At 39.9% G+C, this 12,425-nt stretch overlaps 1 protein-coding gene across 13 annotated transcripts in view; it reads left to right on the forward strand.

Annotated features, from left to right (window-relative positions):
* Positions 1 to 12,425, forward strand: part of CFAP46 (cilia and flagella associated protein 46) — a 146,766-nt gene that overhangs the window by 89,850 nt on the left and 44,491 nt on the right. For all 13 annotated transcript variants that reach the window (XR_007357663.2, XR_012669400.1, XR_012669401.1 and 10 more), the window contains 6 exons: positions 4,725 to 4,873; positions 5,685 to 5,783; positions 6,122 to 6,251; positions 7,263 to 7,409; positions 8,910 to 9,110; positions 9,658 to 9,764. Coding sequence is in view for 9 of the 13 variants with exons in the window: in XM_048857999.2 (XP_048713956.2) it covers positions 4,725 to 4,873; positions 5,685 to 5,783; positions 6,122 to 6,251; positions 7,263 to 7,409; positions 8,910 to 9,110; positions 9,658 to 9,764 (833 nt within the window). In the remaining 4 variants the exon portion in view is untranslated. The remainder of the gene's footprint in view (positions 1 to 4,724; positions 4,874 to 5,684; positions 5,784 to 6,121; positions 6,252 to 7,262; positions 7,410 to 8,909; positions 9,111 to 9,657; positions 9,765 to 12,425) is intronic.

The following is a 12,425-nucleotide window of genomic DNA, read 5'->3' on the forward strand; positions in this document are numbered from 1 at the left end:
GATGGGGGTGGGCCAAAGGTTTTGGAGTGTGGGAGGGGGCTTAGGGCTGGGGCAGAGGGTTAGGGTGCAGGGGGTTAGGGCTCTGGCTGGGGTGCGGGCTCTAGGGTGGAGCCAGCAATGAGGAGCTCAGGGCTGGGGCAGAGGGTTGGGATGCAGGGGGCTGCAGCTCTGGGGGTGGGGCCGGGGATGAGGGGCTATGGCAGGGAGAGAGGACTCCCCCCATCTCTCTCTCCCCACAGCAGCACTGGGCTGGGGGAGGGTGGGCAAGGGGTCTCTCCCCACTGCAGAAGCTCCGGGGCCAGGCTGGGTTGGGGCTGGGGGAGAGGCACCTCTCCCTGCTGCAGCAGCTCCGGGGTTGGGGGAGAGGCACCTCTCCCTGCCGCAGCCCTGAGCACCTGCACGGCACTTAATAGGCTGCTGTGCAGCTGTTCAGCTTAGAGGAATTTAGGTGGCGACCCTTGCAGCAATAATTCCCTCATTTAAAATTAGGAGATTGGTTTATGACTGTCAAGGTTCCTTCCCCACTCTGAACTCTAGGGTATAGATGTGGGGACCTTCATGAACCCCTCCTAAGCTTACTTTTACCAACTTCCCCAAGGTACAAACTATTTTACCTTTTGCCCTTGGACTTTATCGCTGCCACCACCAAACTTCTAACAGGTATATAACTGGGAAAGAGCCTGTTTGGAAACATCTTTCCCCCCCAAATCCTCCCAAACCTTACACCCCCTTTTCTGTGGAAGGTTTGATAAAAATCCTCACCCATTTGCATAGGTGAACACAGACCCAAACCGTTGCATCTTAAGAACAATGAAAAAGCATTCAGATTCTTACAAGAAGAATTTTAATAGAAGAAAAAGTAAAAAGAATCACCTCTGTAAAATCAGGATGGTAAATACCTCACAGGGTAATCAGATTCAAAACATAGAGAATCCCTCTAGGCAAAACCTTAAGTTACAAAAAGACACAAAAACAGGAATCTACATTCCATTCAGCACAGCTTGTTTTCTCAGCCATTTAAAGAAATCAGAATCTAACGCATATCTAGCTAGATTATTTACTAAGTTCTAAGACTCCATTCCTGTTCTGCCCCAGCAAAAGCATCACACAGACAGAGAGAGAGGCTTTGTTTCTCCCTCCCCCCAGCTTTTGAAAGTATCTTGTCTCCTCGTTGGTCATTTTGGTCAGGTGCCAGTGAGGTTATCCTAGCTTCTTAACCCTTTACAGGTGAAAGGGTTTTTCCTCTGGCCAGGAGGGATTTTAAAGGTGTTTACCCTTCCCTTATGACAATGACTCTCAGCCAACAAGACTCACACACTTTCATGTTGCTATTTACCCTTCACACAAAAGATTTCTTCAATTTTTGATCAACAACGAGCGCTGCCCATACAGGGTGCTTTCTTTCAATCTGTCTTCTCCCCAAGAATATCCTCAAAGATTCTGGTGGTAGTCGCCACCCACCTATATCATTTGGATATAGTAGTTTTACCTTATCTGAACAATTGACTGATCGGGGCACATCATGTCAGGAAGTGTTGGCAGCAATAAAGATGATGTATACTCTGTTTGGCAGCCTGGGCCTCCCAGATAAATCCCAGAAAGTCCATTTTTATTCTAACACAGCATCTAGACTTCATAGGAGCTTTCCTGGATGCACTGACAGACAGAGCAGCAGACTTCTTGCTGTAACAAATCTCATATCCAGGATTCAGGGAAGTCCTCAAGTAACAGTAGGAGATTGTCTTCAGCTGCTTGGACACATGTCAGCTTGTGTCTTTGTAGTGTAACTTGCCAGACTACATCTCAGAAGTCTACAGGGATGACTGCAAATGGTTTACAACCCAAGAAAGCACAGTCTAGACAGGCTACTATCTGTTCTCCCAGTGGGTTATACAAACACTGAACTGGTGGAAGGACCCAGCTCAAACATGTGCAGGTGTTCCATTCTTCCAGAATCTGTGTATGACAGTCATAACATCCAACACTTCATTTTTGGGTTGGAGGATACATCTGGTTCAGAGCAAATGGTGACTACTGGAATTGAGAGTAATCAAAAATGCTTGCTTACACTTCCTACTGCTAATTAGGTCCCAGTCTATAAAAATAATGACAATGTGGCATGCATATATGACATCACTGTCAGAGAGGAGTACGTTCCCCACCTCTCTGTGCTGAAGCAATAAAATTGTGGAATTGGCAGATAGTCATCTTAGCTTCATATCTCCCAGGTATTCAGAACACCATGGCAGATGACCTCAGCAGACATTTATCTTGAAATTACGAATAGGAATTAAACTCCCAAATCCTCCACATGATATTCCTAGTCTGGAGAGTCTTGGCGGTCAATCAGTTTGCCATGGTAGCTAAAGCAAAATGCATCAGCTGTTGTTCCAGAGGGGGGTCTCAATCCCCAGCCCCTAGGAGATATTTTCTCATCTCAAGGAAGAAGGGACTTCTCTGTGTATCTCCAGCAACACTGTTACTGTTAAAGGTCCTCAACCAGGGTCAGGTCAGGGTCATAGTGATTGCACCAACGTAGCCAAGACAAATTTGGTATTCCTACCTAATCAGACTAACCTCTTGCCCTCATTGGAGACTTCCGATCACTTCTCTCCTCCTGACTCAATTGAACACTTCACTGCAACCCGCAGGTTCTGAGGCTCCAAGCATGGTTCCTCAATGAATCTAGGAATAGGAATGAATCTGTTCATCAGAGGTACAACACATTTTATTAAACAGTAGAAAAGAATCTACAAGAAATACTTATCTCCAGAAATGGAAGCATTATTCTCTTTGGTGTAGCAGTCATCAGATTTCACCTATTCTTTCCTCCCTTCTCAGAGTATTGGATTACTTGTTGGAATTGGAAACATAGTGTGTTTTCTGTGAACTCTATTGGGGAACCCTTTAGAAGCAATAACAACCTTTCATTTACACACAGTTGCTTTTTGTTTTTTCCACCCTTCATCACCAAGCCATGGTAAGATTCCTAAGAGGTTTGTCAAATCTCTTCCCACAAATCAGAACTGCTCTAGCTGGGACCAGAACATAGTCCTTAACTGCCTGTGAGCCACCAGCTACATATTCTTTGTTAGATCTGTCAATGAAGATGGCTTTCTTGGTAGCTATAACTGGAGAATTGGGAGCTTTAATGGCTGGAGAACTGGGGGCTTTAATGGGAAACACTCCACGCCCCCTTTGCCCCATTCACCAGAGAGAAAGTATCACTGAAGGCCCATTCCAGATTTTTACCGAAGGCGTCCTTGGAGTTAATCAAACTATTCATCTCCCAGGTTTTTTCCCCAAAACCACATTCAGACTTGTCAAGAAACCATGTGCCGTACCCTAGATGGTAGGAGAGCCTTAGCTTTTTACTTAGATAGGGCCACAACTATTAGAAGATCTCCTTGACTATTTGTCTCCGTTGTGGACAGAAGTAAGGGTTTGGTTATTTCAAAACAGAGGTTATCAAAGTGGATCTCTGGATGTATTCAGATTTGTTATGATCAAGCTCAGCTTCAACCCCCTTCAAGAATGATAGCACATTCCACTAGAGCACTTTCTACTTCTATAGCCTGACATAAGGAGGTATCCATTGCAGACAACTGTAAAGCAGCAACATGGTCCTCTTGCATACCTTGTCTAGTCATTGTGCCATGGTGCCTGCCACAAGATCAAATTCAACTGTAGGCAGTGCAATTCCCTCTTCTGTATTGGACTCTGCTCTGAACCTTGCACCTCCTCAGAGGGGGTATTCTTTGGGAATCACCTGAAGTGGTGCACCCACAGGCACACTACTCAAAAAAGGAGAGGTTATTCACGTTGTGCAGTAACTGGAATTCTTCAAGATGTGTGTCCTTTAGGGTGCTCCTCTACCCTCCCTCCTTCCTCTCTGCTTCAGAGTCTCCATTGTGAGACTTTGCAATGGAGGAGGAACTGAAGGCAGTTTGCCCACATTGCCCCATGTAACCTCAGTGCAGGTCATGAAAATGTGTGGGGTGCTTGCCTGGGTCAAATGGGCACTGTTACCCAAAATCTCCAGTCAAAGAAAGGCATGAGCTCACCTGAAGTGGAACACTCACAGTGACACACATCTTGAAGAACTCCAGTTACTGCACAACATGAGTAACCTCTTCATCAAAATGCTAGTGGTAACAGGTGGCCCACTCCCTGGGTCTCATAGCTCTGGTTCATTAGAGGTCAGAACTTCAAAAGTCATCTTCCATACCAGGAGGAAGTACATGTTTGCTTTCTTGTACAACTCATTACCAAATAACTCTCATTTTCTCAGTCCCTCTTTGCCTGCACTTGGGTTCAGAGTTGCATTCAGTTACTGCTCCCTACATATCTTTTTACATCAGCTTTTTGTGGTGAGAAATAGGGGAGTTAGTGATTGTCTGCCAGTTCCTTAGCTAAGTGCTGACTATTTTCTTTAATACTCTTTTTGTCTTTTAAAGCACTAACCAGCGATCTGCACAGGGAGCTGTAAATGAGGTATTTCAGTGGCTCAAAACTTAGAATTGTAAAATTCTGATCTGTTTGGCATCAAAGACTGAAGTCCAATTAAGCGTGTCTTAATACAGCCGTATGTATGTCTGGAGGATAAGATTTATGTCATGATTTTTTGTTTAGCTTGTACAGTTGAAGAAAGAAGAATGTATAGTTTAAATTAAAAATACCAACAATTGGTACAGAATTTATTATTTGTTTTTTTTTATTTTTAGACTTACACTTTATATTTTATGGACCTTTTGGCTAAGGAGCTGCAGAAAATTTCTTGCAACCACCTTACTCTTCCCATCTTTCAGCTGGCTGAGGTTATTGCTCACGATGTTGTGGAAAGTAAAAGTCTGTCTGATCTCTACCATCTTCGGTTTGTATAAGTTACTTGCTTTGGCTAAATGGGAGATGTTTATGAAAAGCCAAACCAGCCCCCTCCGTTTTGTACACTGATCCTCAATTACACTATGTAAACCATCCCTTTTATGATTTACATTGTTTTACCTTGTTCATGATTTTAAAATTGATTTGTTCTCTTTATTGACATACATAATGTTTAACAATATTCAGTATGGTTTGTTCTTTCTTTTCTCTCATGAAATCCAGTAAGGGTACCTATATTATTATGTGCTATGTCCCAAAGTAAGTGTTTACAGGATTAGACAAATCTCCAAATGAAAAGTGTTTGTAGTTCTGTTAACACTGAAGAATTAGGAAACAACTTCATTTTTTTAAAAAGAGACATACTGGTTAAATAGTTTAACATAGTTTGAAGCCAAGCATCCCTGCTTGCACCCCCATGATGTATTGAGTAGTTGTGTCTTTCTCTCTAACTGCTATACTCAGATTTGCATGCACAGCTGAAGCAACAATTCTCTTTTTAAGGGGTACATTTTCAGATGGCAAAAATTCTCAGCTCCCCACTTTTTTTTATGCTTCTGTTAAGAGCATAAAATCTGTTAGGGATCTAGCATGTTAGAGGTTAAAAACTTTCTCCAAAATGTATTGAATTTTTTCCAGATTTAAACTTCATAGAATTCTGTTGTTATTGGCTATATTAGTCAAAGTTACCAAAAAAAAAAAATGGAAAGCATAAAAATACACTTTTTCAGAAATTTTGTTTCTATCAAGCAATATTTTCATTTTTGTGATCATTATGCACACTAATCTTTTTATTTTCACAGAATCTCCCTGATATGTTCAGATATAAAATTGAGTCAGGCATTCTCATATCATGAGAAAGCAGTTGGAGAAGCATACATTAACGAAGTGGAACAGGCAAAGTATGTGTTCTTATTGCAATGCACTTTGTGTAGCTTTTTTGTTTTCACAGAATCATAGGACCGGTAGGGATCTGGAGAAGTCATCTAGTCATCTGGTAACATGGAAACTATGTAGCGCATTATAAAGTTAGAATGATAATAATTTTATTTTTAAAACACCATTTCCTAGCACCACTTTTAATATACTTGTGACACAGTACAACATTGTCTATGAAGCATTTCACACAAATTTACAGAATTACTGTCATAAATCTGTGTAGTATAATAACACTTCAGATTAAAGATATTTTAAACAATATTTTTAATTTCCTTCCCTCCCCTCTGCCACTACAATTTAGGTATAGACAAGAGATTGCATTAAAAAATGGGGAAAATGTGCAACCTAAGGAGGAGGAAAGAAATGGATTATCTGAATGTACCAAATCACATAATAATGGATATAAGAACTCACTTACTGCAAAGGAAAAGGTTATTTAATTCAATTCCACACGTGCCATATTGAACAAAGTTTCTATTTTCACTGTGTTTTTTCTAGACAGATTATGATACACTATTGATTTCAATCAGTTACAGTTTTCAACTGTAGGAACCATATTTCTTGAACCTTAGATGTTCTTTAAAATTGTATGCTACTTAGGTTCCTCTGACCTAGGTTACCAGCATGTGAGTTGATGTGAGTTGAAGTTGCTCATCATGAAGAACTGATGCAGAGCAAGAAGAACGGGAGCTGTATTTAAAGCCACTGACTGCTGCTCTTTCCAGTATCTGGCAGTGATATTGTTTCTCTAAGGCTAGCCCAGCTCAACAGCAAAGATTGAGGAACAGGAAAAGGAGCTCCCATCTCTAATATCACTCTTCTCTTCTTTCTTTTCCCTCCACTGACATCACTAGATACTGTTTTCACTCCCCCTGCAAGCAGCTCTGAAGAGATAAATTCCAGCTCTAATTCTCCTCTCCCCTAACTTTAGTCTTACAAAATAATCCCATGTTTTCTTGTTGCTTTCTTCCACTCGTCTCTTCATTTGCATTTCATTCCTCTTTTTCCCTGTATTACTTCATTATCTTCCTCTCCCTCTGCTCCCACGAGTTCTTCCCTCTTATTAATGACTTCCTCCTCAACCCGCTCATTTAACTCTCACATATTCTTCTCCTGTTTCTCTCTTAGTTCTGGACAAAATAAGTTAACTTCTCCCATCTTAGTTTTGTTTCCGGACAGTATAGGATCTAAATTATTTTCACTACCCAAAAGTCAGTTACAGTATTGCATTTATCTTATACATTTGTTATTCAAATTCTTTTTGTGTTCTGTGAAGTCCAAATGCCCCAGTAAATACGTTTTCTACTATAGTTTAAGTTCTAATTTCTAGGTTATAAAACAGTCAGATGAATATGAGGTTTAATATTAAGTAGGATTTTCAATATTAATTTGGATTAATTTTCTGAAAGACTGTAATAATTTAAAGTTTTATTATTTTTCAGATTTTGGAGTTAGATGCAGTAACTGGAAAAGGGCTGAGTGGACTTTCTTTCCCATACCTGTGGATTGACAAAGCTGAAGTACTAATTCAGCTGGGTTTATATCAACCAGCAAGGCTACTCCTTTCAGAGGCACACAGTGCAACACAGGTCAATCAGAAATAATTCAAGCCTGTAAAAACAAAATGTTTAGCATGATTAAAATGTCACTTATGTTAATAGTAGTCAAAATGCAAAAACACTGTCCAAAGGCTGGAAAATTACCTCTCACAGTTTAAATTTATATACTCTGTTTTACAAGGTTTATATCATATACTTAAAGCTACAAAATCCTTAAAAGAACACTGAAGTTACTTTAAAAAAGACTACATCCATTAGAAACCTAGATCTTGTATTTAAAAGAACTTAAAAGAAACCCAAACATTTGAAAGTATGGAGATTCAGAGTTATGACACCCAAAAACTTTAACTCTTACCCTCTAGAGGTTGTTCTTACAGCTGAGGGGGCATAGGATGAAGCATGCACTGCACCCTGTGAAGTAGTGGCAGCAGCTGTGTATGCTCCTCTAGTACTACTGGAAGCAATGTATCAATCCAGGATCTGTTTATTTAGCTATTGTGCGGGAGTTCAATATTTGCTCTTGAGAGATGTGACCTGCCCCTACTCATCTCAGTGTGTGTGATAACTCTGAAACCTAGTTATGGCAATATGAAGTCAATATTGCTAATTGTTTCACTGCTGGTCTTTTTTTAAAATAAAAGAAAGAAACATCCAGTTATGCAGGAATAGTGTGTGCGCAGGGGTGGGGGTGTGACTTATAATTTTGGGCAGAGCTTAAGTACAGTGCTACCATGCACTCACCAGTCTGACCCCTGCCAATTCAATATGTAAAGGATCTGCATGAAAGATATCTTTAAGTCCTGTCTTGTTACATCCTGCTGCTCTCCAGTGTGCAGTGTGGCTTTCTCCTCATGAAGATCATGTTAATCTGTCATAGTTGTTTCTGCCCTTCATCATCATTTCAAATAAGTCTTTATATTTTTAGACAAATACAAATATCAACTATTATTTTTAATCATATTTTAAACAAATATTTTTTCTTTTACATACAGCATGAATTTAGTATTGGGCAGTGAACAAAGTCCAGTGAAATGAAAAAATATCTTGTTATATCATAAAAGATACTGGGCCAGGTTCACAACTGATATAAATCAGCAGGGCTTTATTGAAGTCAGTGGAGAAATGCTGATTGAGACCAGCTGAGGATATGACCCATTGAAACTCTTCTCTGTGATCACATTTCTTCTGCCTCAGATTCTGACAGCAGAACGTATAATATCTAATAAAAGGGAAAAAGAGGATTTATTTTACCTACGGTATAGAAGAATCCACTTGGGGAGATAAAGGAAAATAGGCAATAGTTTGGAAATAGAAAATATGCTTAAAATGAGCTGGCAAATTTTTGTAGCCTGAAAAACAATTAGGAAGTAGCATGAATGCTAAAGAGCAAATTCTTCTGCCAGATACATGCACAAAACTGTCACTGATTTTGTGCTTCAGTGCCTATCCCAGTATTTGTCTTTAAATGTTACTAGGACAAGGTAGAATCTCTGCTTTTAAATATATCTGAAATATCTTTTTTCCCCCTAGGAAATGAATGACATACATGCAGTGTCAAGATGCTTGTACCTTCTTGCTGTAGTGGCTAACCTGGAAAAGAACCATGGGCAAGCTAAGGCACTTCTTGAGAAGGCACAACTGATAGGAGGAAATGAACAGTTTTGGTACAATAGCACTCTGAGTCTCATACAGGCAGTTCTAGAGGAAGATAAGGAAGGAAAAGAGAGAGTGGTAAGAAAATAAAATGGATATTGTTCCCTTTCTCGGTACAGTCTACACAGGAAACTGTTCCAGAATAGTTCTTCTTGATTAACTCCATGTGTGGATGCTCTTATTCTGGAATAAGAGTGCTGTATTCTCAAGAGTGTCCACACATGTAGCTAATCAGGAATAGTTAATCAGCTTTAAATTCACACCCTATCTAATTCTGGATTTACTGTCATGTGTAGACAAGCCTTCACTCTGTGAGTAGTCTTATTTAACCCAGTGTGGCTAGTGGTGGAGTAATGTGCTACTCAACGAGCATAAGGGCATCAGAATCTGTCCCTAGGTGAATATTTATAGATTAATTAAATCAGTATAGTTAATTAAATTTAGTCCTGTCTATACTGTTACTTTTTAAAATTCTGAGCAAATTGTACAAGATAAGTTCCATAATCTTGGAGAATATTAGGAAAAAATAACAAAGATTTTCTTCTCAATTGTGTGTTCTAAAATAATGGTTAATGTATATAGAAATATAAAAAGACAGTTACATATATTATAATGTTATCTGCAGGCATGCAAAATTTTGCAAAAAACTGTGAAGGTGTTTAGATCTACATTAGAGGAGAGACCTAACAGAAAGTCTGACCTGGGTTTTATAATTGCATCCCTTGAAGCCAGGTAACTTTTTATATAATTAATTATATATATATATATATATATATATATATATATATATATATATGCATTATGTCTGTAGTATTTGGTTTTTGGGGGATATGATACTAGCTATATATGTTATGTTTAGTAAAGAAGCTTCTTTACTTTAGATGTAAATTTTGAAATTTATAAAGTCGTTTGCCTTTGCTATGGACATTCTGTTATCAGAGTTTTTTATACAATTTACTATTCCCTGAGTGTATCCGTCATGTGTTTTTTTTGTCCAGCTACTACTTTGTAACTATATTGTGTTTTTCCTCCAAGAAGCTAAAAACACCTTAAAGACATTGTCTCATACATCATGTTATATTTTTTATACACTTGGTTAATATTTCTAGTAGAATCAGGAATCACGAGTCCTAACACCCAATGTCCTGATGTAATCAGTAGGCCTTGTTTCTTTCCTTCTGCCAGTTTTGTCATTTAAATTATTATATATGAGTCACAGGTCGGTTTTTTTTTATAGACATCAGTGTGCTGTTTAATAACCATGTGCCACAAAGTGTTATGGTAGCCACAAGCCATCAAGTAATGATGCCCAAAAGATTCACATTCTAGAATTTTTCCTCTGAGGAAGGTTGTCAGTCTGAGAGAACATTTTTTGAATAAAAGCAAATTTCAAAACATCCCCATTGGAATGAAGGACTGAGTTCTTAGCTTAATGATGCCATTTTCTTCATTGGGAAGCAAATAACAGCTTACACTGGGGACACTACTGTCCCTTCTCAAATTCTCCATGGCAGTGCTGGTCTATTCTAGCTGAGAATCCAGCCCAGAACATTTGTGTAAGAAATAACCTATTTTATGACTTTTCGATAGGAATATGGATGTCATTTATCATTCAACCCAACTTTACTTCAGTATTTTCTATGCATGCTTAAGTGTGTTTTCTTTAGTTAACTTCTTCTGATGGTGTTAATTTTTAACGCCTAATTCTCCTTTCCTAATTTTATATATTGCATGTAGCCCAGCTGGAAGTTTGCTTCCCAGTGCTGGTAGATAGATATGCATTAGCTCTGTTTAAACTAGTAGATTAAAATAGCAGGGCAGCTGCAGCAACCCGGGCGGTGGCTCAGGCTCACAGCCCAAGTACAAGCCCGCGTACCCCTCAGGTAGCTAGACATTCAGTTTTACTGCTATTTTGAGTGTGTTTGAGCTAGCATATCCGTCTATGAGAGCTGAAATGCACCCTCCCAGCTGCTGCGTAGAGATACCCTTGTGAACCTTGTGTTTTTATATAGTTTGCCCTACCTGCCCGAGGCTGATGTGTTTGAACTAACAAAAGTAATAGTCTAAAATCGGAAATATAGTTTATTATGACTACTTTTGGAATGTGCTACCAAGCACTATAATCTAAATTAGAGGGATCCAGGAAGAAGCCCTTTGCCCTGTGAATTTAAACCCTGAAACAGAGCATACATCTACATTTGAGCTGGGAAGTGTGATTCCCTGCTCACATAGATGTACCCACGCTCGTTCTGCTAGAGCAAGCATGCTAAAAATAGCAGTGTAGCCAGGATAGCCTGAGCAGCAGCTCAGGCTAAGCACCCAAATGGAAATCCACTTGGACACCCTGGGAACTTACGCTGGATAAAAGCTTGAGCTGATGCCCATGCTACTACCCAGGCTACACTGCTATTTTTAGTGAACTAGCTCAAGCAGAGTAAGTGCAGGTATGTCCACCCAAGCTGGGATTCACATCTCCCAACTCAAATGTAGACATACCATAAGGGTTAATTTGGTGATAGTGAAACCCATATTTATTTTACCCTCTGTTATATATTTTAAATCACGTTCCTTGAAAGGTGTTGTTTGAGATGTTAAAGTATGAATTTGGGTGGGTAGGAAGAGGAGGGATGTCCGTAATATTCAGATCAATAAAAAAAATTTCCAAAGTTCAGTAGCTTTTGGATTATATGGGCAAGATATAATGGACCTATTAACTGGGTCCTTTTCTTACTTGAATTTTTTTCAGCTAAGAAGACTATACAAAACTATCAGCAAAGCCGTCCCTTGGGTGGGGCGAATTGGGGCGACTGCTCCACGCCCAGCACTTTGGGGGTCCCGTGGGCCGGTGCAATTGGCCGGCGTGGTGAGTCCCGGAAGAGACGAATCCACCACTCCCGCCCTGGACCCTGCACCCCCCTAAGGACAGCCCTGTCTATCAGACTAAGGGCTGTCTCTTTTCATTTTACCGTTCATATAGACACAAAGATATTAAGGTCAGAAGGGACCATTATGATCATCTAGTCTGACCTGCACAATGCAGGCCATAGAATCTCATCCACCCACTCCTGCAATAAACCTCTCACCTATGTCTGAGCTATTGAAGTCCTCAAATCATAGTTTAAAGACTTCAAGGTGCAGAGAATCCTCCAGCAAGTGACCCGAGCCCCATGCTGCAGAGGAAGGCAAGAAACCCCCAGGGCCTCTTCCAATCTGCCCTGGAGGAAAATTCCTTCTCGACCCCAAATAGGACAATCAGCTGAACTCTGAGCGTGTGGGCAAGATTCACCAGCCAGATACCCAGGAAAGAATTCTCTATAGTAACGCAGTTCCTACCCCATCTAACATCCCATCACAGGCCATTGGGCCTATTTACCATGAATAGTAAACGATCAA

The sequence above is a fragment of the Caretta caretta genome, chromosome 7, assembly GCF_965140235.1.
Source record: "Caretta caretta isolate rCarCar2 chromosome 7, rCarCar1.hap1, whole genome shotgun sequence".
Taxonomy (NCBI): Eukaryota; Metazoa; Chordata; order Testudines; family Cheloniidae; genus Caretta; species Caretta caretta.